Source organism: Phyllopteryx taeniolatus, chromosome 2, assembly GCF_024500385.1.
Source record: "Phyllopteryx taeniolatus isolate TA_2022b chromosome 2, UOR_Ptae_1.2, whole genome shotgun sequence".
Taxonomy (NCBI): Eukaryota; Metazoa; Chordata; class Actinopteri; order Syngnathiformes; family Syngnathidae; genus Phyllopteryx; species Phyllopteryx taeniolatus.
Genome location: NC_084503.1, coordinates 36,932,627 through 36,960,511, shown reverse-complemented (window position 1 = coordinate 36,960,511; position 27,885 = coordinate 36,932,627). Strand labels below are relative to the sequence as shown.

Here is a 27,885-nt window from a genome sequence, read left to right as displayed (position 1 = left end):
CACCAACGGGCAATTTCGAGTCTCCAATTAATGCATGTTTTTGGGATGTGGGAGGAAACCGGAGTGCCCGGAGAAAACCCATGCAGGCACGGGGAGAACATGGAAACTCCACACAGGCGGGGCCGGGGATTGAACCCGGGTCCTCAGAACTGTGAGGCTGACGCTCTAACCAGTCTTCCATCGTGCCGCCTGCCAGTAAACAACAGTGGCCAATTCTGGAACTAACAGACTTTGTCAACAGCAGTTTAAGTGACAAATAGAAACAATTTTTGGACACATTGTTCAGTCCCGACAGTCCATTTTATCCGATATCCATGAGGTCGGGGTCCGTTTATCGAGGTTCCACTGTACATGCATTGATTCTAAACAGTCATATATGCTGCTACTGAAAATGGCTGTACTTGTGATGGACTCGTTTTTAAAGCCTTTTGTAATTGTTAATCACCATTTTTTAGTTCTACTCTGTTCCATGCTTAAAGGGGGAAATATATATAGGTTTTTTTTGTTGTTTTTTTCATTCCCCAACAAACCTAAAAATAACAGTCTGAAACCAGCAGCGACAGACAATCGCTATAGAGACCTGACAAATATTATTAGTTTACTTTTTTTGTTACTATTATGTAATGAGACAACATTTTCAGACAACTTCATTGTCATATATTGATTTTTTTTCCCTTGTGTCATTGTTTATTTTTATTTCAGCGTGGGCCTAATACTCTTTTGTATTCTTCAAAGATACTCAGATCTTCTACAAAGATAAAATAAGTACATATGAGTTTTAGCTTGTCAACGAATGAAAAGTACAAATGTATTTGTTTTAAAAGAGAACAATTCTGCTGGTGAAATTGGATCAAAGATGGCTATTTTTTATTTAATCCTATTTGTTGACAATATATAGTTTTCTTTTTCTTCACTGACAAACACTTTCTGGAGAAATCAACTGTCACTGCACTTCAACAATCAGAACAACACATAATAGACCCAAAGTAGAGGGAAACAAACAAACAAACAAAGGCGAGATATCACAACAAGCAAGACCTCATGCACCAATCACCACCAAATAAAAGAGAAAGGCAGTTTGACTGGTTGTAAAGTACGTTGTGCAATTACAGACTCACCTCAGATAAAGACAAGTAACAAGACAATGTAAAAACAGTGGATCATGTGTAAACCCAAGAAGACGGACGTCACATGTCTGTGTACTCCTGTCATTTTACTCATGGAAAAGAAAACCTCCATCAATGTGATCATTCGACATGCAACTGATCCAGTTGTGTCTCTCCATCCTGAAATATCTTGGATGGCTGTACTATTCACTTCATTGTGCGTGTGCAGTAATCCACAGCAGCACAAGGCTGAGCCGAGGGCCCGTCGAGATGTTACATAAAATGTTATTCTGGGTTATGGAGAGGGAGGTGCCTTCAGAGAGTTACACGATCCTCCCTGGCTACTACCTGTGGTCCCCTGGTACTGCAAAAAAATCACAGTATGAAAACATCAATAATCTAAAAAGTTGTGGTATTCACAGGCACTTATATTGTATTGTTGAACAACACGTCCAGTATGCCACATTCACATATACAAAATCATAAACAGTTGGACGGTAGACTACATGCATCGAGAATTAGAGAGCAAGAGAAAGGCATTACAGTGTTTTAATGAAATGATTTTGTGGCCAAAACTAATTGCAAGTATACATGTAAATGAAAAGTCTGTTCATAAAAATGAATTCATTAATTAATAGTGGTATTTTGTATATTTCTATGTTATATGAGCTGTAATTTATATATATATACATATATATTTGTATATATAAACTGTGTTTCTGTGGCGCCTGTTTAAATTCATGAGTCATTCAGCCATTTAGCTGTTAGATCAGTTGAAAAAAACAAAACTATTGTGTCACATTTAGTGTTCTGTGGAGATTTTTGGGCTTGGCTTTATTACCATCTGGCATTAGTAAAAGAGCTAACCAGCAAAGGCAAGACTCGAACGATACGGTGACAAGGGGTTCTTCATGAATGTATCGTGTGGAAAAGTTGGATTAGAAGATTTACGCTACAATTTTTTTAAGATGACAGAAGTGGTCGAATGTTTTGTTGTGTTGCACCCGAAAGTGTGCTTCAGTGTGTACTTTCCAATTTTACTAATGTGACAGGTTATATACAGAGGATACATTTTGGTAATATGCATGTAAAAGTGTGAATTTGATCAAGAATATGATTGTTTTTATTTTTGACTATGTTAATTACAGCTGACTCATTAACACACTGGAGCTCTTTTCATGACATCATAATTGAAGATCACAAAATTCCCCCCCTTAGCTAGGCCACCGCTGAGGTCAACAAAATAGAAGTCAAAAGATCAGTACTGCTGCCTGGTGGTTGTTTGCCGTATTACTTCAAAACCTAGCCCTCCCTCCACTTGGGTAAGGAGGGAGGCCTTTGAAATCTACAGATATGTTTTACTTTTCCCTACTCCATCTGTACCGCTTATCCCCACTAAATGCTCAATTCAAACAAAGTGTGACTGTTACAGTAATGGCACATCATCTTTCTCTTCTATTAACAGCCATGTGACCCGCCCATAGAAAGTTGATTGTATTTCCAGTGGAAGAAAATCCATCTCGTCTCGCCTTCGGCCAAATCATAACAAAGCTTTGTCTTCTCCTCTCCCTCTCGTTAGTTTCCCACTGTGCTATTTAAATAAGAACGCTGATAACGATTTAAAATGACGTAACTGGCACAAGCCAAGAACGCAGGGAGCCCTTTGATCGGGACAAAACATGAGAAGATTTTAACGATGTTGAGAGCTAGTTTCTCTTAGCTCACCTCATCAGCACAATCGTCTTTTTATTCATCTCCTTCCCTGTTGGGTTCTTTTGTCTCACCATGTTTACAGGTGCATCTCAATAAATTAGAATAATGTAAGAGAGGTTTTTGTATTTCAGCATTGCTAATCCAAAAGTGAAACTCCTAAATTATACAAATTCTTTCAACACAAGAAAATACTCTTCAAAATGTCAATTCCAACCTCATTTCCATATTAATCCCCAGAACTGTGAGGCAGATGTCCTAACCAGTCGTCCACCGTGCCGGCCATCAAAATATGAACAAATAAAATGAATAAAATAGTTTACTCTGTGGATGGACTCTAGATATGAGTTTTTGAATTGAACTCCAGAAATATATGATTTTCTAATTCTAATTATTATTATTATTTTCTAATTATAATTTATTTAGATGCACATTTACTTGTTGAACAGTTTTTTGTTGTTGTTTGTTTAGTTGCTTGTTTGAAGTCCAGCTGGCCTAACTCCATTCTTTGACTGAATGACTGGTACTAGACAAGCATTCAAACTAATGCTGTTACGTATTAGTCAGTCTTCTTCATTTAGTGAAACATTTTTTTGCTTCTGATTTTACTGCTCATTTTATTTTATCTGGTTCAATAAAAGAACCGGATGATAGTGCCTCCTGTCAAGGACTTAAGCGCAATCAAATAATATGTCTCCCTTTCAGATGAGCGAGGTATTACTTATCTCAACCTCGGCACTTGCTGGTTCTGAAGGATCAAACTATTGATGCCAAATAATGGCATAATGTGGCAATGATATCTTGGCATCGCCTCGTATTACTCATGCTCCATTCAAGACTGCCGGGAAGTCAGAAATACAATGAAACCTCTGAAATTGAATTCCCCTGAAGTCATTCAATTTCAAATTTGAACACAATATACAGGAAAAAATATGCCTCTAAAAGTCAAGCAGTCTTCACGCATTATACTATAAGACCTCCATTATTTCCTAATGGAAATATTTACTCAGAATCCGAATAACTCCGAATAAAATAAGAAAGTGTATTCAAGCTTAGTATATAATGTATATGAATTGGCCATTTGAATCATATGATGTGACATACCAACCATTATTATAGTCATTGGTTCATTGTGTTTTTGGCATTTTCAGCTAAGTCACAGTATCTCTGAGCAATTTCCAAAGAGTTGAAAGTTCTAGTTAAGAAATGAAGCGCATGCCTGTTTTTTTTTTCCTGCACTTGGGTCCACTTGCCAGCATTCACAGTGACAATAGAATCTGACCAGCAGTGTACCCTTTCTCATTAAGAAAGTTAATGAGGTGATGAGTTCTCTTAATGCCCTCTTTTCCTTCTGACAAAAAACTTCCTAGATTTTGCAGATAATTAATTCAAACGCATGGGTCTGGAATTAAAGCCAAGCCTCGCAGAGAGAGCTTTTTCTCTCGCTCTACTTGAAGCTGTCTCCCCAGAGCCAAAACACTTGAACCTGCTTTCCCCGAGGTTAGACTCCAAAAGACGTCCACGGAGCCCGAGCTCCAATTTGTTTTACTTGGACATTTTCGGCACATTGCCAATATAAACTCAATGGCTGCTTCATTAGGTGCACCAACACAATGGAATAAGATCCCAAAATGTTACTTTGCAAAGACGAAAAGATCCTGCGTCCTGTATTCATCATCTGATCTGCAATTTCCTATACAAATACAAATGTAGTTGTTTATTATTAAGCCCAGACTTTTAATACAGAATTAAGATAACTGACTTTGGCATTGTATTTTTAATCTATACTTGTAACAAGTCAAAAAGCCAGTTAAGATTATTATCAATGATGATGGTGTTGTTGTCATTAACGTCCAAATGACAATGACAACCATATAGAGTACAGTACATAATTGTTAGATGAATACATCTTCGACAGTGTCAATCAAAAATGACCATTATTACACACTTAGGCATAGCTGTTGGACCTTGAGGAGGACCATTATGAGTGTTTCTGTGAAAACTGACAAAAGTAATAATAGCTACAAAATTGCTGAAAATTAACTAATGGAAGTCAGGCATTTTTGTGGTCTAGCAATTTTTGGGGAAAATACAAATTAATGAAGGTGAACTGGACAAAATTGATGGTCCCCTTAATTTAATAGTTTTTGCACAACCTTTTGAGGCAATGAAACAATTTTGGTAACTCTCACTGAGACTTGCATCTGACAACAGGTATTTTTGCCCACTTCTTGAGGAAGCTCAGTTTTGAAGGGTTCCTTCTCCAGACTGCACATTTCAGCTCCTTCAATAGATTTTCAATAGGATTTCGATCAGAACTCAATTGAAGGCCACTTCAGAATAGTCCAGTCTTTTGTTAGGCATTCTTGAGTGTCTTTTTTTTCTTAAATGGTTCGGGTGACTCCTGGAGGAAAGGAGTTATTTCGTAACCACTGGAAGTCATCGAATGGCAATGACCTGTAGGGTCCCTCAAGGGTCAGTTCTTGGACCCCTCCTGTTCAGCCTGTAGATGCTCCCCTTGGGCCAAATTCTTCAGAACTTTAGCGTTGACTATCATAGCTATGCAGATGACACAAAGTTATATCCAGCAGTGTCTACAGATGACTACAGTCTAAAACAGATAAATAGCTGGATGAGCCAAAACTTTCTTCAAAAAACCCACAACAACACTGAAATAATTGTTTTTGGCAGTAAAGAAAATAGGATTGTTGTTAGTAAATACCTGGAGTCACTCTCTTTAAAAAGCAAAGACCAAGTCCGAAACCTTGGTGTACTGATAGATTCCGACCTGACTTTCAAAAGTCAACTTAAATCACTTACTCAAACAGCCTTCTACCAGCGGAAGAGCATATCCAGGGTGAAAGCTTGCATGTGTCAAGCAGACCAGGAGAAGCTCATCCATACTTTTATTTTAAGTAGGCTTGACTATTGTAATGGTCTTCTGACTGGACTCCCCCAAAAAAGAATTAAACAGCTGTAGCTCATTCAGAATTTTGCAACTCGGGTTCTGACCAGAACAAAGATGTCAGAATATATTACTCCAATTCTAAAGTCTCTACACTGGCTCCCAGTCAGCTTGAGCATCGATTTTAAAGTTGTGCTACTGGACTATAAATCACTAAATGGTTTAGGTCCTGAATACATGAAATAAATGCGAATGGAGATCTACAGACTCTGGTCAAATAGTGGTACACAGAGTCCAAAGGACACATGGTGAAGCAGCATTTAACTGTTTTGCTGCACACAAATGGAATAAGTTGCCAACAGAAGTGACATCAGCCCCAAGTGTGAATGTTTTTAATTCCAGGTTTTAAATGCTTTTAATCATGTAAAGCACATTGAGTTACCTTGTGTATGAAATGCGCTATATAAATAAATTTGCTTTGCTTGCTTTGCTTTAGCTAGTGTTTTGGGTCATTGTCCTACTGGATGGATGGATTCTGACTCTGTGCACTAACATATTCTGCCTTGACAGTCTTAGCCCTATAGAGAAGTGCGCTTGTGAATTATGTCCTCCATGACAATGGGTCGACATCCCAAGTTTCTTTACGTTTTGAGGCTGATTACTGCCAAACATTTTGGTCAGGTTGCACAACCTTTAGGTCATTTGTATTATGAGGTTCCACTGTAGCATTTTGAAGTATTCGACAAATAGTATCCATCCATCCATCCATTTTCTGAGCCGCTTCTCCTCACTAGGGTCGCGGGCGTGCTGGAGCCTATCTCAGCTGTCATCGGGCAGGAGGCGGGGTACACCCTGAACTGGTTGCCAGCCAATCGCAGGGCACATACAAACAAACAACCATTCACACTCACGGTCACACCTACGGGCAATTTAGAGTCACCAATTAATGCATGTTTTTGGGATGTGGGAGGAAACCGGAGTGCCCGGAGAAAACCCACGCAGGCATGGGGAGAACATGCAAACTCCACACAGGCGGGGCCGGGGATTGAACCCGGGTCCACAGAACTGTGAGGCTGACGCTCTAACCAGTTGGACACCGTGCCGCCTTCGACAAATAGTAGATTATTAAAAATGTCAGTCCTAACACATGCATAGAACATACACATCTTTTTAAAGTAATCACCTCCACAAGAGGATGCCAGTGCGCGACAGGTTTTCGGGGGTACGTGAGCATTTCACTCCAGTGGTCCCGACCAAGGTTGTCTGCATCATTGCCAACCCGGCACACACCGATGACTTCATTATGACCGACTCTGTGCACACAGGAGGAAAGAGAAGACATGGTCACCAACTACACTGCCAATGTTGAAAGTGACTTACAAGAAAAGATGGTCAACATGTTGCTTGAATGCCAAAGTTTGTTTGAAACTGGAAACCAGAATGAGAATTGTTGCAGAAGGTTTCTAACCGGTCATAATCCATCACTGCAATCAAAAGGCTGATTTGCTCTATGTTCTCAGGGGGAACATCGAAAACAATGGCCTCGTTATAGACGGGATTCAAAGTGTTCCTCTTTGTGGAGGTCTTCCGCTTCTTCAGTCTGCGACCGTCACACATGAGCGAAACCTTCACATATGGATCTGGAGGGTTGGGGGGGAAAAACAGGCTATTAATGAAACAGATTCAAGACACTGATCAAGGCTCGTGACTCCTAAAGAGAATTGGACTTTTAATTACCAGATGCACCTGTGATGTCCATGGCTTTCAGATTGCGAGCCTTTATCATTGTTATGGTCAGCCTCCCGGCAGTTGGTAAGTAACACAGAGAAAACATTAGATCACCCAGGTCCACATTATCCTAAAAGATAACAAATCACATTTCATCACTCATAGCATTCATATTAAATACAGGCAAATGGACATGACTTTTTCACTGCTGATTTTATGGCATGGACTAAGCGTGCAAGGCGATGGCTAAAAAATGTGTTTCAATTAAGGCATGCTCTTGTTTCTCCACAGATGGAGACTTACAGTATGTTCGAATGGAGAAAGGCAGAAGCACACTTATCACTTGCTCTTAAAATAACTCCAGAGAAGAGGTAAGAAGCAGCACACACATATGTCTGGTGAAGAACTCTTGTCTGGTTTGGTTTGAGCTGTTTCACATAATCATTGCTGTTATATGTGACGAGACAGAACATTTAGGAAGTGGAATTTCAGGCGAGTCATTAAAAAGAATCGTCTCTTTGCCTGCTGTGCAAGTGGGCATTTCAAGGAGCTATACTGAAACACACACTTGGCAATTGAGTATGCCAGCTTAGTAAAGCATGGTCAGCTGTTTGAGTCTTAACCAAAGCATAACTGTGGTTACTCACATGGCCACCCTTCCTGCTTAAATAAAGGAGTCAAGAAAATTAAGGGCATCCTCTTGGTAAAGATGCAAATAGAAGTAGGAAGAGAAGAATACTGCAAGTGCAGATGACTGCTGCGAGAGCAGTGAATGTTACGGATTTAATAACCCTTCATTATTTATAACCCTTTGTTCAATAAACCCACAAAATTATTGCAGTACTTACCTTTTTGAGTGGTTGTTTTTCAAGTTTAATCATTGTATTGTGTATAGCAAATCTATATCTATATGACATCTTTCATTGTATTTGGTTGTCTCCCTTTCATCATTATCTTGATCTCTCTTAACTGATTGCGAGGCTTGCTTTTAAGTCTACATTTTGCAACAAGCTCCCTTGATTCTGGAATGAATGAAAATAGTAGAGATAAGTCCAAAATTATACATAACCTGGCCAGATTTTGAGTTAAAATGATTGTGTATTTCTTTGTTGAATGGATGGCTAAAAATAACAGGCATCACCAGAAAAGTAGCAAAATTCTTTAATAAGTTGTTTTGAAGTATTAATGAAATTATTTCATAGGTCATGATCTGTGCAAAACAAAGCATTTCATTTTCTTTGTATTTTTGTCACAGAATATTCTTTTGTGTTTGATTATTTCAAACTTTGTTTTATTGAGATGAGTACCTCAAATGTCATTGTGTAATCAATACAGTGACAATAAATGCATCTTTTCATATGAATAAAATGGTACTTGAGTGTATGTATTCTCCATTCATGTTGCAATAACAGATTGTAAAACCTGGCAAAGAAACAATAATATGGTGTGCCTCACAGGAAATACTGATGCAATTATTGTCTAATTTCTCTCCTTTCAAATAAATTGGCTAAAACTGCTGATGGCTGCAACATATTGCCATGGTTGGTACTGTATTTACAGAGACTGTTGGCTTTTGCAACAAAGCAAACTGTGCACAGTATGCAACAGTCTGCGCGCTGTGCGTGTTTGTGTGTGCTGCAGCTAGCTCACAGAAAGGTAAAAGAAAACAGATCAACATATGATTGGAGAGCACCAGATTACCAGTCACATTCCACATCTGACTACTGACTACAATCAATCAATGAGAAATGGCAGCACCCAAAAGCATTAATCAATTGGGACTTTGTATACAAAACAATATTGACAAAATCAATAAAATCACTAATAAAAAAATAATATTTTTAGAGGCTAGCTGTACTAGTGGTGTTCAGATGAATGTAGAAGGAAATCAACTGCTTTACTCACAAAACTTGATATCAGCATCAACAGCCTAAACTGTTAGCAAATGCTTAAATAAAATTGCGCTGTGTACACGCTCGGTTTTGGACTGTTCACCATTATGTAGAGAATGATCATGAACAAAAATGACCAATTTACATAATTGATGTATCATGATGATTGTGTGCCATCATCTCATGATTACATTTGGAACTGCAGAAAACAATGGCGTTGAGGGGGGGGAACAAACATTTTTTTACGAGGATCATTGTGCAACTGTTATTGTTCTGGCCCAATTAAGCAAGCAAAAATATTTGGCTGGCCCTTCCGAACTAGGAACGGTTCCCTCTGTGAATACAAAATGTATTCAAAGTCTTTTTGAGTCATTAAATTCAATGTCACTGTATAGGGTGATTGCCATTGCTAAAGGTTGTAATTTCAATAAATGAGATTTGTGCAATTACCCAAGGCAGCTTTTGTTCTTTTTTCTTCCAGTGAGACAAAGCACGAGAAGACGCGTTTAAGTAGCTCTTAATGATTTTTTCACCAATTTCTTCTGCTGCTCTTTGTACAGGTTGTCTTGTTCTTCGGTTATTTAATTTGATTCAGTTGTTTAAAGAATCCAATTTATACGGTGGTTGAGGTTTGAATGCATAAATAGATTATCAAATATTGATTTGTCAGTGTTTCTAAGGCTTTGTAATGTGGATAACAGCCTGCCTCAGTGGCGTTGCTATGCCTATTTTAGAGGGGCTGAAGCCCCCCCCCTAAAACTCCTCAGTATGTGTTTTTGCCAAAGTTTTGTTTTCTTAGCCCCCCTAAAATAAATTGTGGTTTCCCCAAAATGTATATGAGCAAGCACACCGGCAATACAATACCCCTTTTCACATTTGAAAATGTTTCATCCTCACACCCACCACCACCCCTCCCCCCTCGTCGATTGGTTTTGGGGGTAAAAAAAAAGAATTTGATCTCCCACATCACCTGACCCGCCCCCGACAAAAAAAATTGAAGAGGGGCCTAAGCCACCCCAAATGTCAGAACCTAGCGATGTCCCTGTTCTGCCTTACCAATAATATTGCTAGAAATTGGCCACAAGTATGAAAAATGCTTTTTAACTGGCTACAACATAAGGTTAACCAAGTGCACACAATTCAATAACATACAACCGCTGTATCTGTACAGAGTTAATAATGCTCGATTTTGATTGACACCGACAGAGAGGTATTCATTTCACAATATTTTATTATTGTTGCTGTAGTTGCAGTGGTTTAGAACTGCACAGCATCAGATAATATTTTGACCCACTCATGTACGTAATTGAGATGCCCAAAATAGTAGAAAAAGCTTTTTGTATATTACAGTGCAAATCTGTACCAGTGCAAATAATAACACTGTTGAATAAATACCTCCCAGAGTGTCAATAAAAATAAAATAAAATATTGCATGCATTGTTACACATTGGAGTCTATTGCAAGCTTTTTAAAGTGGCCAGTGTCAATAGTGAGATGGGGATGGGGAATTCTTGGAGCAAACATGACAGACACAAAAGACACAGACATGCTATCCCTCATAATGACGCTAAATTAAAAATTTCTTTAAAAAAAAAAAAAAATAATAAACAACTCCAGGTTATCCATCCATCCATCCCATCCATTTTCTGTACCGCTTATCCTCACTAGGCTCGTGGGCGTGCTGGAGCCTATCCCAGCTATTTTCGGGCAAGAGGCGGGGTACACCCTGAACTGGCCGCCAGCCAATCACAGGGCACATAAACAAACAACCATTCACACTCACATTCACACCGATTTTAAAATTTAGAGTCTTCAATCAACCTACCACGCATGTTTTTGGGATGTGGGAGGAAACCGGAGTACCCGGAGAAAACCCGAGCAGGCACGGCGAGAAAATGCAAGCGCCAGACAGGCGAGGCCGGGAGTTGAACCTCGGTCCTCAGAACTGTGCTAACCAGTCGGCCACCGTACCGCCCCAGGTTAGTCAAATGCAATTGCAAACGGTAACAATACAAGCTAAATTGGTACTTCCTCTATCTTAAATCACCTCCAAATTTCTAGCTTTTATTTAAGTGCAGCTAAGAGCTACAAAACTTGATTCATCTGTTCCTCATTGATTGTGTACTACAGACTGCTTATCTGTGGTAATCAACTAAAACCTGGCTTTTTTTTTTGGGTAGTTTAATTATCTTTCCCCGTCCCCAATTTGTCATCTGAGGTTATTTTTCATAGCTGCATTTATTGAAGATTTTCCTGAGGAGTCTCAGGAGATGGCACTGTACCTAAAAGATATATTTTGTGGCCGTAAAGATCATGAATTCGAATTTTTAGCTCTCAATTAAAGGATTGTCTCATTTTGAAAAGGTTTAATTACTCACCGTAGACACATATTTGATTTCCCGGCAGAGTTTTGTCTCCCGGGGGAAATCTGCCAGATCCAGGAAGTTGTCCACAACCACTTGGCCGATAATGTCATGACGTGAAAATCGGTCAAAGTCATAGACGCTGAAGTGCAGTTTACGTGTGGGAAGCTCTGAGTAGGCCACAGGAAACAGGAAAACCTCATCAAACACAGGGTTTAACGTCTTACGGTGCACCTTGGTCTGATGCTTGGTCATTCGATCAGGCAGCAGGTAGATCTTAACGTAAGGGTCAGAGGTCCCAGAGAAATCCTTGGCTGGGAGGTCCTCTGCTCTGTGGATCTTAACAATCAACTGCTCCAGGTCACAGTCAAACTTGAGGATGAAGTGGAGGCACCCACATCCTCCACCTCTGTAACTTCCGTCATCCCCTTCCAGTGAACGTTGTTTGTAGAGCTCAGGTTTGAGGCGTCCGAGGCCCAGTCCCATTCCAGTGAGTGAGTCCTGCCTTTGGAACTGAGCCACGTTGAAGTCGGGATTTGACAGGTTCATATGCCGGCGTATCGAGCCCTGTCTGTGGACAAAGAATATCGACAGTAAAGGCAAACTGCAGGAGTCTTCTCCCGAGACTGAAGATTCCTAATTTAGATCCTCACCGAATTGCACACCCTCATAAATACCCTGTGCACCTCCTACTGTACATATGCCTGAATTTTGTTAAACAAATTTCATAGAACTTTTCATGTATCCTATTATCTGTATTATACAACATAACTTATTGAAAACTAGTGACACAAGTATTGTTATGTTTAAAAAAAAATTAACTTACCCAATTTCTGACATGGGGTGCCCGGAGGGTGAGGGTTCCGTAGTCTGTCTCTGAATCCGAGGGTTTGTATGAACCCCGTTTTCCCGACTTTTTTCCTGGGCGTCGAGTGGAATGTCTGGGGACGTGTGACTGATTTTCATGGCTGCCTCCGGTGGCGCCAGGGCGACAGGAGGGGGTGATACAGGAGTTACCGGAGCCTCCACCGATGCAACTGATGCCATAGGAGTTGGCTCCTTGGCTATTGTGCAGTGGGACGACTCAAGGCGGGTGTGAGCCGGGGGGTCCACGGCCGTGTAAACTGGCTGCCTCTGTACTGGCTGTGAGGGCAAAGGGCTCATGGCCGGGTTGAGGTGCCCGCCGTTGGGCTCCTTGGTCGTGGGGGAGAGACCACGCTCCCTCCATGGGATCCAGCAGAGCTTCCAGGACACAAAGAGGGAGACCCCAAATAGAGCCAAGCCACAGGCCGTCACGACCAGTGACAGCAGACTCACTGACACATCTGTAGAAGGCAAACAAGAGTGACAGGAACTGAACAAAAGGCAGCCGTTTCTGTTTTTATGTTGTACAGTGATAACTCTGCATTAGTGGTAGGAGGGCAGTGTCCAGCCAGGCCAAGTAGTGATCTTTTGGGGCAGTGTCCTTACTATTTGTTTCTGACTTCTGTCCACCCATGGTTGGTGCCACACCAATACTTTTCAAACTAAAATGCTGCTGCTCATCTACAGGCACAACAATTTATAATGAGTCTACAAGTGAAATTACAGTAATACCTCAATAAGATTAAGGATAAGCGAGTCACTTAATTATCCCCTGAAGTGTAAAATGTCTGCAAATTGAAGTTAATATGTTCTGCAATTCTTAATGCTTTGCCAAACAACAAAGGACATGTTTTCACATCATTGTTTAAATAAAAAAAAAAATAATAATAAACTAAAAGTTTATACCTAAACAGAACTAGCAGCAATAACAAAAAATAATTTATGTTGAGATTCACTAACATTTACCTACAGTTTGCAAGACATTTCCCAGTTATGGTTCTCAAAGAGCGTTTCAACTAAATTTATTTTGAACAGCATAACATTGTGTAATGGTGGGATTATTTACACTTGGGTGTACTGGTGACCATCGAGCGACGTCAGCCAATAGTCATGAAAGGTTTTCTGAATCCTTTGTCCTAGGATATTTTACAAAGAACTATATCATATGAAACTGTTGAACCATAACAGTAAGCAGTCGAATACATAAAGTATATATATATATATATATATATATATATATATATATATATATATATATATATATATATATATATATATATATATATATATACACACAGCGGCTGAAATAAGTATTTAACACGTCACAATTTTTCTCTTTAAATATATTTGCCAAGGTGCTATTGACATGAAACTTTCACCAGATGTTGAGAGCAACCCAAGTAATCCATTCATACAAAAAAAGTAAAACAAATAAGCTCAAAAAGGAAGTCGTGTGTAATAATGTGAAATGACACAGGGAAAAAGTGTTGAACACGCAGCTGGTATTTAGCCTTTGTTTGCAATGGCAGCTTCAAGACGCCTCCCATATGGAGAAACTAGTCGCATGCATTGCTCTGGTGTGATTTTGGTCCATTCCTCCACACAAGCAATCTTCAAATCTTGAAGGTTCCATGGGCTCCTTTTATGGACCTTGAGTTTCAGTTCTTTTCATAGATTTCCGAGTGGATTCAAGTCAGGTGATTGGCTGGGCCATTCTAGTAGCTTTATATTTGTTTTCTTTGAAACCAATTCAGTTTCCTTGGCAGTATGTTTTGGATCATTATCCTACTGAAATGTCCACCCGTTTCATTTTCATCATCCTCGTAGATGGCAGCAGATTTTTGTCAAGAATGTCTCGGTACATTTGCCCATTCATCCTTCCTTCAATAATGTGAAGTTTACCAGTACCATTTGTTGAAAAGCAGCCTCACACCATCATGTTCCCACCTCCGAACTTCACTGTTAGTATGGTGTTTTTAGGGTGATGTGCTGTGCCAGTTCTCCTCCAAATGTAGTGTGCATTATGGCATCCAAACAGTTCAATTTTGCTCTCATCCCACCAGACTATATTCTCCAAGTATTTCACTGTTGTTGTCAAAACTGTTGTTGTGACAACAGTACCTGCTAATTCCAGATCACCAGTACCTGCTAATTACAGGTCTTTTTGAAGTTCTCCAGAGGTGGTCCTTAGCTCTCGGACAACTCTTCTGATTATTCTTTGCACTCCTCTGTCAGAAATATTGCGAGGAGCACCTGATCAAGGCACATTTATGGTGATATGATTGGCTTTCCACTTATGTATTATGGCTGAACCGTGCTCACTGGAACGTTCAGAAGCTTAGATATGCGCCTGTTACCAATGCCATTGTTATGTTTTGCAGCAATTATTTTGCGATGATCTTGAGACAGTTCTCTACTCTTACCCATCATGAGATGTGTTTTGACTCACCCCTTGGCAATGAGACTTTTTTGTCGACCATCAATTAGGGCTGAACCAGCTAATATTCATTTGCACTGACAAGGGGCTGGATTGCTGTTTGATTATTGATAAATGTTAGCTGTTGTCTTGGCTTTCCTTTTTGCACCTCCCTTTCTTCATGCGTCAGTTCACATTTTTACACCCAACTTAATTTCTGAGCTTATTTGTTCTACTTTCTTCGTCTGTATTGATTACTTGGGCTGTTCCCAACATCTGGTGGAATTTTTAGGTCAATAGCACCTTTGGAAGTATATTTAGTGAGAAAAATGGTGACGTGTTAAATAATTATTTCAGCCTCTGTATTTTTTCTACATAAAAGTGCAATTGTAAATTCAAAATGGATATCTTTATATGGTGCATCACAAGTGGTAAAGCATGTTCATGTACATAAAACCACTTTGTGTGCATATTTCCATGAAAACTTGGAATTAGTATCTGTCTTTATTAAAACATATATAATTATGTAGGCGGCACGGTGGACGACTGGTTAGAGCGTCAGCCTCACATGTCTGAGGACCCGGGTTCAATCCCCGGCCCTGCCTGTGTGGAGTTTGCATGTTCTCCCCGTGCCTGCGTGGGTTTTTCCGGGCACTCCAGTTTCCTCCCACATCCCAAAAACATGCATTAATTGGAGACTCTAAATTGCCCGTAGGCATGACTGTGAGAGCGAATGGTTGTCTGTTTTGATGTGACCTGCGATTGGCTGGCAACCAGTTCAGGGTGTATCCCGCCTCCTGCCCGATGACAGCTGGGATAGGCTCTAGCACGCCCGCGACCCTTGTGAGGAGAAGCGGCTCAGAAAATGGATGGATGGATAATTATGTAGTCGCCATAGGATGATGCCTGCTATTTCTTTGCATCTTTTATGTTCCCTGGTGAGAAAAATGAAGCCAACTGACTTGAAATTAGCACATACTGTATATTTTGGAGCCAAATAAGTCACAATAAAATTGCACATACAGTATAACACCTCCACTACATGTGATGACGTGATGTGGTATTCTTTGGATGATGATAAATTTTATTTGAAATCCATTGTTGTGGTGTATAATGGCAAAATCATAAAATACCTCTGGATCTATGGTACAATGTGTAATAGGTATAGCTTTCCACTGTGTAGTCATTTCTTGGTTAATATTCTTTATTTGGCTGTTCAAAGATCCTCTCTGGGACTTACAAGCACTGTTATTTAATTATTTTTGTATGAAATAAATAAGGCTTTTCATGTTGTTTTATTGCAATTTTAATCTGCATGTGCAGGACTCAACTGTTGCCCGGCAACAACTGTTGAGAAGCAGCGGGGGGGAACTAGACTGTGTATATGTGAAGATGGCTCCAATTTCTAATGATTAGGAAAAACAACGTGGAAATTCTGAGCAATTGTGATGAATTGGTAACTGACCTTACCATTTCCTTTGTAGCTGAGCTCATGCTCACACATATGCTCCTGTGCAGTGCTGTAATAAAATCAGTCTGCCGTATCATTCTGACAGTATCTATTATTGGCTCTTTTCGCCTCGTTCTGTGGGAGGGCAGTGAGGCAGCCTTGAACTCGGGTCATGTCTTGACTCTGCTGCATGCTATTGGGAAATAAAGCCGGTACATTTTATAGACTTATAGTTTTGCAACAGATTTCTATGGGTTTTTCAATGTGCCGTAAAGCAACTCAAAGGACAATTAATCATAATGACTGAAGTTCAGCTAATAAAAGCAAGCAACGAGGTAAAATCCATTATCACCGATAAGATAACAACGCATTTACTAACTTTTTCCACGTTGTTTGTTCCACTGTGTCAAATTAGCAGCAGCCTTTTGACCAGTCAAGCTGATATGGATAACCATTATCATAATCATGAGTATTTCACATATTTTTCTGTCATGAATACAAATGTCGGTCAAGAACAAATTATACCAAATTGTGAATCTTCGCAGATACGCACCACCTGCATTTTCCTGACTTTTGTCCCTCATATTTATGCATTACCCGGGAAGATAATTAGGAAGCTGTACATCCCCCTCCAAAAGTATTCAAACAGTGAGACCAATTGCTTTATTTTTGCTGTAGACTGAAAACATGGGTTTGAAATCAAAAGATTAATATGACGCAATAGATCAACATGTCATCTTAAAAGATAGCAGATTTAGTTTGAGCCCACCCATTTTTCATGTGAGCCAAGGTATTTGAATATGTGTGTTTTGTTCCCCATTATTGCTATTAAATTGATTATTAAAAAAAATAAAAAATAGCGCTGAATGTCTGGCCTCAGTTTGAGTTTTGGGTTTTGCCTGTGAAGAATACATTTATACCTAGATGTGTAACAAACATGCAAATAAGAGAACGCTCTATGGGTGAAAAACAAGCAACTGTGAAGCTAAGGAAGACAACTCAATCAGATCCATTGCACAAACATTGGCCATAGACAGTACAGCTACATTTTGGATGTCCTGAAGCATGAGATAAAACAAGTAACAGACATTAAATGGGTTGGCCAAGTAAAACAACAGTGGTTGACAACAGATTTTTTTATTTTCTTTTTTTTAATATACCAACAAGACAAAGGTCAAACCTTAAGTGATGGAAAGGCTAAGGTTTGGAGAAAGAAAGGATCTATCTGCTCATGATACCAACCAACAAATACAAGATCAACCATGTAAGTGTGGCTCATGCTATGACTTAGGTTTGCTAATCGTCACCGATGTAACACATGGCAGCATCCATCATCATGTAGCACAATAATGTACCAAAACAACAAATAAGGGGCAAGCAGTGTAAGATTTTTGACTGGCCAAGGCAGTCACCAGACTGCAACCTTAAAGTGCATGCATTTTACCAGTTAAAGAAGAGACTGAAGGGACGAACACCCTAGAAAAAAAAGGGAAACTGAAAGAGGATGCGGTGAAAGCCTGTAAAAGCATGACCAAAGAAGAAGGAAACCATTTGGTGATGTCAATAGGTCACAGGCTTGATAGTTACTGTACTGCAAGCAAAAGATTTGCAATGAAATATTAAGTCACATTGTCTGTCTGTACATTTGATTTTGTTACAAATCACGCTATCTTCTAGGATGTGTATCAGATCCCTATGTAAAGAAAATGGAAATAAAAGCTGAAATGTGGATCTCTTGCCTCATTTTCATGCTTTCATCGAGTAGTGATTTCCAACCACTGTGCCGCATATTAGTGTGCCATGAGAGACCATCAGGTGTGCCGTGGGAAATTATCGCATTTCACCTTAACGGTCCAAAAATCATGACTTATTTACTACAAGTAATGAAAAATAAAAATCTGTGGTAATCTGTCTATGCCAATGAAGTATTGTGACATTTTTGGAATATAAAATATGTGTCTTGGCTAAATACAGGTTGGGACACTGATCCAGTTGATCAAATTTACTGCAAACATAAAGGAATTGACCTCACATTTGGAGAGCAGTATATATACCTGGCAATTGACTTGTGAACAGTCTAGTGTGTACTTTGCTGCTTGCCTAAAGTCAGCTGGGATGGGCTGCAGCTCACCCGTAACCTTGAATTGGATAAGCAGGATGGATGGGGGAAGCATTTCACAGAAAAAAAAATTAATAATTTTTTTTATATTCCACATATCCTTTTTAGGGTCACAGTGAAGCTGGAGTCTATCTCAGCTGACTGGGCAAAAAAAGGCTGTTACTTTATCTGAATCTGCATATAAATGTCCTTGGTTCTCGCTTGAGCCAAGACAGTTTTTTTTAATTAATATTATTTCCAAGGATGTCCACTTCTCTGCCTTTTTGTGACTCTTCCAGTCTCTCGGTGGCTCTGTTTCAAGCTTCTGATAACACTCTGTGACATTCAAAGCTCAGTGGTCGCTGCCCACTGAGAACAATATGTTTGAAGTCTCGCAATTGTGAGGTACTGTTAATCCATTGTTAGCTGTCATCTTTTTATGATGTTAAAATGTGAAGGGCATGATGATGAGCACTGTTTGAATACCAATTTTAATTGAAAAGGGAAATGTATGAACTAGGAAAAAAAAAAAATATATACATATAAAATATAGCAGCACGGTGGACGACTGGTTAGAGCGTCAGCCTCACAGTTCTGAGGTGCGGGGTTCAATCCCCGTCCCCGCCTGTGTGGAGTTTGCATGTTCTCCCCGTGCCTGTGTGGGTTTTCTCTGGGCACTACGGTTTCCTCCCACATCCCAAAAACATGCATGGTAGGTTAATTGACAACTCTAAATTGCCCGTCGGTGTGAATGTGAGTGCAAATGGTTGTTTGTTTATATGTGCCCTGCGATTGGCTGGCAACCAATGCAGCCCTATGGGGGGCACAAGTCAGTGCAAACTGTATGCCGAGGGTTGCGTCAGGAAGGGCATCCGGCTTAAAACCTTGCCAAACAAATATGAGCGTTCATCCAAAGAATTCCATACCGGATCGGTCGAGGCCCAGGTTAACAACGTCCGCCACCGGCGCCGTCAACCTGCGGGTCGACGTTGGAAATTCAGCTACTGTGGGTCGAAGTCAAAGAAGAAGAAGAGGTGGAAAACGGGTTATTCGGCAGAAAGAGAAGAGGAAAGCACAGAGCCTAGAACTGAATGTGGGGACTTTGAATGTTGGGACTATGACAGGAAAATCTCAGGAGTTGGTTGACATGATGATTAGGAGAAAGGTTGATATATTGTGTGTCCAGGAGACCAGGTGGAAAGGCAGTAAGGCTAGAAGTTTAGGGGCAGGGTTTAAATTATTTTACCATGGTGTAGATGGGAAGAGAAATGGAGTCGGGGTTATTTTAAAAGAAGAGTTGGCTAAGAATGTCTTGGAGGTGAAAAGAGTATCAGATTGAGTGATGAGGCTGAAATTTGAAATTGAGGGTGTTATGTGTAATGTGATTAGTGGCTATGCCCCACAGGTAGGATGTGACCTAGAGGTGAAAGAGAAATTCTGGAAGGAGCTAGACGAAGTAGTTCTGAGCATCCCAGACAGACAGAGAGTCGTAATTGGTGCAGATTGTAATGGACATGTTGGTGAAGGTAATAGGGGTGATGAAGAAGTGATGGGTAAGTACGGCATCCAGGAAAGGAACTTGGAGGGACAGATGGTGGTAGACTTTGCAACAAGGATGCAAATGGCTGGAGTGAACACTTTTTTCCAGAAGAGGCACGAACATAGGGTGACCTACAAGAGTGGAGGTAGAAGCACGCGGGTGGATTACATCTTGTGCAGACGATGTAATCTGAAGGGGGTCACCGACTGTAAGGTAGTGGTAGGGGAGAGTGTGGCTAGACAGAATAGGATGGTGGTGTGTAAAATTACTCTGGTGGTGGGGAGGAAGATTAGGAAGACAAAGGCAGAGAAGAGAACCATGTGGTGGAAGCTGAGACAGGACGAGTGTTGTGCAGCTTTTCGGGAAGAGGTAAGACAGGCTCTCGGTGGAGCTTCCAGAAGACTGGACCACTGCAGCCAAGTTGATCAGAGAGGCAGGCAGGAGAGTACTTGGTGTATCTTCTGGCAGGAAAGGAGAGAAGGAGACTTGGTGGTGGAACTTCACAGTACAGGAAATCATACAAGGAAAAAGGTTAGCTAAGAAGAAGTGGGACACTGAGAGGACTGAGGAGAGGCGAAAGGAATACATTAAGATGCGACACAGGGCAAAGGTAGAGGTGGCAAAGGCCAAACAAGAGGCATATGATGACATGTATGGCAGGTTGGACACTAAAGAAGGAGAAAAGGATCTATACAGGCTGGCCAGACAGTGGGATAGAGATGGGAAGGATGTGCAGCAGGTTAGGGTGATTAAGGATAGAGATGGAAATATGTTGACTGGTGCCAGCAGTGTGCTAGCCAGATGGCAAGAATACTTCGAGGAGTTGATGAATGAGGAAAATGAGAGAAGGTAGAGTAGAAGAGGCAAGTGTGGTGGACCAGGAAGTCGCAATGATTAGTAAGGGGGAAGTTAGAAAGGCATTAAAGAGGATGAAAAATGAAAAGGCAGTTGATCCTGATGACATTCCTGTGGAGGTATGGAAGCATCTAGGAGAGGTGGCTGTGGAGTTTTTGACCAGCTTGTTCAATAGAATTCTAGTGCGTGAGAAGATGCCTGAGGAATGGAGGAAAAGTGTACTGGTACCCATTTTTAAGAACAAAGAAGATGTGCAGAGCTGTGGGAACTACAGAGGAATAAAGTTGATGAGCCACACAATGAAGTTATGGGAAAGAGTAATGGAGGCTAGACTCAGGACAGAAGTGAGTATTTGCGAGCAACAGTATGGTTTCATGCCTAGAAAGAGTACCACAGATGCATTATTCGCCTTGAGGATGTTGATGGAAAAGTACAGAGAAGGTCAGAAGGAGCTACATTGTGTCTTTTTAGATCTATAGAAAGCCTATGACAGAGTACCCAGAGAGGAACTGTGGTACTGCATGCGGAAGTCTGGAGTGGCAGAGAAGTATGTTAGAATAATACAGGACATGTACGAGGGCAGCAGAACAGCAGTGAGGTGTGCTGTAGGTGTGACAGACGAATTTAAGGTGGACGTGGGACTGCATCAGGGATCAGCCTTGAGCCCCTTCCTTTTTGCACTGGTGATGGATAGGCTAACAGATGAGGTTAGACTGGAATCCCCGTGGACCATGATGTTTGCAGATGACATTGTGATCTGCAGTGAAAGCAGGGAGTAGCTGGAGGAACAGTTAAAAAGATGGAGGCATGCACTGGAAAGAAGAGGAATGAAGATTAGCCGAAGTAAAACAGAATATATGTGCATGAATGAGAGGGGTGGTGGGGGAAGAGTGAGGCTACAGGGAGAAGAGATAGCAAGGGTGGAGGACTTTAAATACTTGGGGTCAACCGTCCAGAGCAACGGTGAGTGTGGTCAGGAAGTGAAGAAACGGGTCCAAGCAGGTTGGAACGGGTGGAGGAAGGTGTCAGGTGTGTTATGTGACAGAAGAGTTTCTGCTAGGATGAAGGGCAAAGTTTATAAAACAGTGGTGAGGCCAGCCATGATGTACGGATTAGAGACAGTGGCACTGAAAAGACAACAGGAAGCAGAGTTGGAGGTGGCGGAAATGAAGATGTTGAGGTTCGCTCTCAGAGTGACCAGGTTGGATAAAATTAGAAATGAGCTCATCAGAGGGACAGCCAAGGTTCGATGTTTTGGAGACAAAGTTAGAGAGAGCAGACTTCAATGGTTTGGACACGTCCAGAGGAGAAATAGTGAGTATATTGGTAGAAGGATGATGAGGATGGAGCTGCCAGGCAAGAGAGGGAAGACATGATGGCAGTTGGTGTTCGAGAGGAGGATGCAGGAGATAGGCTTACATGGAAAAGGATGACACGCTGTGGCGACCCCTAACGGGACAAGCCGAAAGGAAAAGAAGAAGAAGAAGAAGATTGGCTGGCAACCATTTCAGGGTATAGCCCGCCTCCTGCCCAATGATAGCTGGGATAGGCTCCAGCACGCCCACGACCCTAGTGAGGAGAAGCGGCTCAGAAGATGGATGGATGTATATATATATATATATATATATATATATATATATATATGTGTTTTTGACATATTTGGCAAGTAATATGATTCCCTAAAAATTTGCTAAAATCCATCCGTCCATCCATTGTCTGAGCCGCTTCTCCTCACTAGGGTCGCGGGCGTGCTGGAGCCTATCCCAGCTATCATCGGTCAGGAGGCGGGCTACACCCTGAAATGGTTGGATCATCATCATCAGCCATTGTTTATCCACTGCAGGATGAAGGCCTCTTTTTCACGTTTCTAACTAACACGCGAGTGTGCAATTTATTGACAGTGTATTCTGGTGTGTTTAATGATTTCATCTATCCATCTACTTTTAGGTCTTCGCCGTAGTCGCTTTGTGTCCAGTGGCATCCAATTGATAGTTTCTGTGGTTCACCTTTTGTCCGCTCTTCGCCCATTTCCATTTGAGGGCTTTTTATTTTTTGAATGACCTCGGTAACTCACGTCTGCTGTCTTATCTAACTGCATCTTGTCACGAATGCTTATTTTCAACATTTGGCGTACCATGGTCCTTTGGGTTACAGGTAGTCTTTGTATAACTTTGGCATTCGTAGTCCAAGTTTCACTACCGTAAGTGAGGACTGGTAAAATACATTGATCGAAAACTTTTCTTTTCAAGTAAATGGGAAGATTATTCTTGAATATAACACTAAGCCTTCCATAAGCCTGCAAGGCAAGCTTTATGCGGCGTTCAACTTCAGTGCTTGTATTTCCATCCATTGTTACAAGTTGGCCCAAATAGATGGATAGTTGTTGACGGCATCTAGGACTTAGTCGTCCATTCTGACATCTTTTTGTGGACAGTAATGATTGAACATAACCTTCGTTTTGTTTTTGTTAATTTTGAGACCTGAGCGACGGCTTTCTAAGTCTAACTCATGAATACGACACTGTAGTTGTTCAGCATCGGAGGACAATAAAATTATGTCGTCTGCAAAACAAAGAAGGCTCAAATAAGCGCGGTTAAGTTTTTGTCCTTCTTTTTCACAATTGAGCTTTTTAAATATTTCTTCAAAGCAAACTGTAAATAGCTTCGGAGACATTGTGTCGCCTTGCCTGACGCCTTTTCCTAGACTTATTTGCACTCTTTCATCATCAATTCGTATTGAACCAGAAGAATTGTTGTATATTGATTGTAGAATGTAGATATAGGTCAGCTCTATCCCTTGATTTACCAGCCCCTGCAGTATCAAGGTGGTGGTGTCAAACACTTTTTCATAGTCGATGAAGGCTACACACAGAGGCATTTCGTACTCGTTGTGTCATTCGATTATTTGTTGAACTGTCTGTCTGTGGTCCATAGTATTAAAACCGCTACGAAGACCCGCTTGTTCTATCGGATGTGTTTAATTGAGTTTGATTCCAATTCGTTTGTCCAAAAATTGCAAAGACTATAAATCGTTGCGATCAGGCTAATGGGGCGATAATTTCTTCAGTCCATTTTATCTCCTAATTTATGTAGCAAAAAAATTTCTGCGTCTTCCCACGTGGTCGGTACTTCTTGCAAGTCCAAGCAGCATTGGAAATAGTTTTACAAGGATCTTATTAAGTCCATTGCCTCCTGCTTTGAGCATTTCAACAGAAATTTTATCCATATATATATACTGTATATTCGTGCACTCACTGTAGTATTCTCGCCACTCTGCATTATTTGCATATCTGTTGTTGATCAATACTGGCCGCACATGTGCTTGAGAAGTATCTGCACCATTAGCACAATTGACATTGTTCCAGATTATCACACTGCTAGTCACTTTAAACTGCTTCAATTTCTTGAAGCCGCTCCCCCATTTGCACAATGGTCACTGTACCAAACTATTGTTCTATTAATCATTTCAAACTGCTCTAAATTGCTAGAGGTCCCAAATTGTCCCAAAAAAAACTATCCATCCATTTTCAACACCGCTTATCTTGGTTAGGGTTGCGGGACGCTGGAGCCTATCCCAGCTGACTTCGGGCAAAAGGCGGACCACACCCTGAACTGGTCGCCAGTCAGTCACAGGGCGCATATAGACACGGACAACCATTCACACTCACATTCACACTGTCACTGAGTGGGAACTGAACCCACACTGCCTGCACCAAAGTCAGGCGAGTGTACCACTACACCATCACTGACCACCACATATCTAGTAACCTTTTATTGCTCAGTGACTCTCCGTACTATGTTTTTATGTCAGCTGTTGTCGTCGAGTGGCTCCAACGACCGGAGACAAATTACTTGAGTGTTTTTGACATATTTGGCAAATAAAGATGATTCTGATTTCAGGAGCTTGACACCTTCAGGTAAATTTTTCCCAGGCTGCCTCTCTCCAGCCTGTGTCTTGCCTTTCCTCAGCACATTTTCTAGTGTCGTCGTTTTGTATGTTTTTACTCCTGTTTGACTCAATTGTAATATACAGTACTGTATACAATGTTAATTGAATTTGTTTATTTGTGGAAAAATACATGAAGGTCCTTTCCTAACTTATCCCTAATAGATAGATACAGTATCCAATATTAGGATAAATCATTGGCATATACAGTATATTGAATTAAAATCACATTATTTGCGTCACCATGATAACATTGTATAAGGTCATTGGAACCTACTAAAACACAGCGACTAGTGAGAACAAGACTGTGTGTGTATGTGGGCACCGTCAGAAGGCTTCGCACACACTAATTGAAAAAGAGTCCACTCTGCACTCAGAGATCCTGCGAATACCAACCAGAGTATGTGAGAGATTTGGGAGAGGAAAGTAGACAAATGGAGAGACCTGCCATGTGAAGATGTCATGTAAGCAGCCTGCCAGAGAGCAGCATGCGAAAAATCTATCGGCATCTGGAAGGATTCAGAGACTGTATAACAACAAAGAGAGCGAAGCAATTTTAGAGCATGGGACCTTTAAAGTTGCAGCAGTGTAGGAGGCAACCTAGTGCTGAAAAGGTAATCTATGAACGAACGCCTCCCTCTTGAGGTCTTCTGAGTTGTCTGATGATTCCTTCTGTGTGATTTGTGTCCATGTTTCCCTCAATAAAAAGTCATGTGATACATTGATGTGTTTTAGCTGTAGTTCATGTTGAGATTATTCACATGCCTAAAGTGACATGATCAGTGTACGTCTATGAATCGAGCACCGTCCACCTGTTTGCTTTTCTTTGCATCAAGACTTAACCTTGTGAGTCTGCTCGGTGGGCGAGAACGCAGGGGTGTAATTTCACAAATCCATTTTAACAAGCTTCAAATGTATTGTACATTAAAATGTTGGCGCAATTGGACCGAAGTGAAATGCAAAAATGTGTTTTCACTCTTTTGAGTATGTGACATCAATGGAACCTCCCACCCCTTGGTTTCTTGTATATGAACCAGGATGTACTCTGCTAAAATAACTAACAGATGGACAAACAAACACAATTACGACACGTCATAATTTTGGGGCCTTGTGGGGTCTGTGGCTATCAACTTCCTACTACATTGATTTTTGATATATTTTAGATTACTAAAGACAAGAATATATTTTCCATCCACAACAGATCCCCCAAGGTACAATCTTACAGTCCACACCAATGTACCACATTGGACTAAATATTGAACTACGAGGAAACAATTAGTAGGGTTAAGGTACACATATTTTCCCAACCTGTAAAAAGTCAAGTTTAAAGGGTGCCAAATAGGTATTATTACCAAATTCCTCAAGATCATCCATCCATCCATTTTCTGTACCGCTTATCCTCACTAGGGTCGCGGGCGTGCTGTCGCCTATCTCATCTGACTCCCGGCGAGAGGTGGGGTACGCCCTGAACTGGCCGCCAGCCAATCGCAGGGCTCCTCATTATCAGTTAATCAATTTTTATCATTAGTACCAGAGGAGTAATATTTCACCCCTAAACGATTTCATGATGTACTTTTCCTTCACAGAGTGTATTTGCAAATATTCCACCATTCCTCTTAGTTATAATTGCTTCCTTATAATTTTAATATGTCGTCATTGTGGTGGACGGGTGCTTTCTCGGTTTTACCTCACAGCCTTTTGAGTGTGAGCAAGTGGAGGATTTCCCCCCCAAAAAAGAAAGCAAATATTTACTAATGAGCTCATATACTGAATGATGAACAGTTATCCATCCATCCATTTTTTGAGCCGCTTATCCTCACTTGGGTCGCGGGAGTGCTGGAGCCTATTCCAGCTATCATCGGGCAGGAAGCGGAGTACACCTTGAACTGGTTGCCAGCCAATCGCAGGGCACATAGAAACAAACAACCATTCACACTCACATTCATACCTACGCGTAATTTAGAGTCTTCAATTAACCTACCATGCATGTTTTTGGGATGTGGGAGGAAAGCAGAGTGCCGCAGGAACGGGGAGAACATGCAAACTCCACACAGGCGGGGCTGGGGATTGAACCCCGGTCCTCAGAACTCTGAGGCAGACGCTCTAACCAGTCGTCCGCCATGAACAATAATAAATATGTCTAATAATTCAAACCAAAGCAATGATGAGTAAACAGATGTTGAAAATGTCCACTTACACTGCTCTCTACCTAAATGCTCTCTATATGTCTCCATTGCATACACACATACTAGCTCGGGAGCTGCTCGCAATGATGAAATAAAATAAACATGTGCCATTCAATTTTACAAATGACTGAATGTGTGAGTCAATTTTCAGACAATACACACCACCTTTTCCCCCTTTGCAACAGATTTGACCAAGTTCATTCAGGTCCAGTAATAAACCCGTTTTAATACACACACACAAACACACAAACGAACACACAAAACAATACAAATCTAAATCCAACTTTAATAGACTATCATAAGAGTGGCTTTACTGCAAGCGCAGCATCCTGCAGGCAGGATAATGCACAGTAATATTAAAATGAGTGTAACGCTTCTGTGTGCAGTTGTCAGTCATACGTTGGACTAATAAGATTATGATTATCCCATTACAGTGCAATGAAAATCCAAAGCAATACTTAGAAATGACCGTATATGTAATCTGCAACCGAATAATCCATTCATTCAGGTCATGTGTGGAAAGACTGTTGACTGAAATGACAAAATCAGGGTAAAAAATGTGGACAAGTCACGTTTGACTTGTAATTCATTTGGTGGCATTTTAATGGAGCTCCCTCCTCACCTGAGTCCGTGTAGCGTGGCCTGGCCAGATCACGGAAATAGTATATGAAATCCAGGCAGTTTTCGCTCTGCACTTCCCCTTTGGAACAAAGATCTGAGAGGAGTTCAAGTGCCTTTTGACAAATCTCGTCATCTCTGTCTCCAGGCATTTCCCAACAGCATCCTTAAATCACGGAGGCTCTCTCGCAGGCACCAGCAGCACTACC

The 27,885-nt window shown here is 40.9% G+C and overlaps 1 protein-coding gene across 1 annotated transcript; it reads right to left on the bottom strand.

The window, feature by feature from the left end:
* Positions 1 to 465: 465 nt before the first annotated feature.
* On the bottom strand, positions 466 to 27,831 carry syt9a (synaptotagmin IXa). Its single transcript, XM_061766048.1, has 7 exons — positions 27,681 to 27,831; positions 12,531 to 13,029; positions 11,720 to 12,275; positions 7,459 to 7,579; positions 7,190 to 7,361; positions 6,905 to 7,034; positions 466 to 1,470 (listed from the first exon to the last, which is right to left on the bottom strand). The coding sequence occupies exons 1-7, from the start codon at positions 27,826 to 27,828 to the stop codon at positions 1,402 to 1,404; spliced, it is 1,695 nt and encodes a 564-aa protein (XP_061622032.1). The 5' UTR covers positions 27,829 to 27,831; the 3' UTR covers positions 466 to 1,401.
* Between the last annotated feature and the right edge of the window lie 54 nt (positions 27,832 to 27,885).

Coding starts and splice junctions, on each gene's coding strand:
- syt9a (XM_061766048.1), bottom strand. CDS start 27,828: ATGCCTGGAGACAGAGATGACGAGATTTGTCAAAAGGCACTTGAACTC. Junction 7,362..7,458: donor GGACATCACAGGTGCATCTG/GTAATTAAAAGT, acceptor CCAACCCTCCAG/ATCCATATGTGAAGGTTTCG. Junction 7,035..7,189: donor GCAGTGATGGATTATGACCG/GTTAGAAACCTT, acceptor CTGTGTGCACAG/AGTCGGTCATAATGAAGTCA.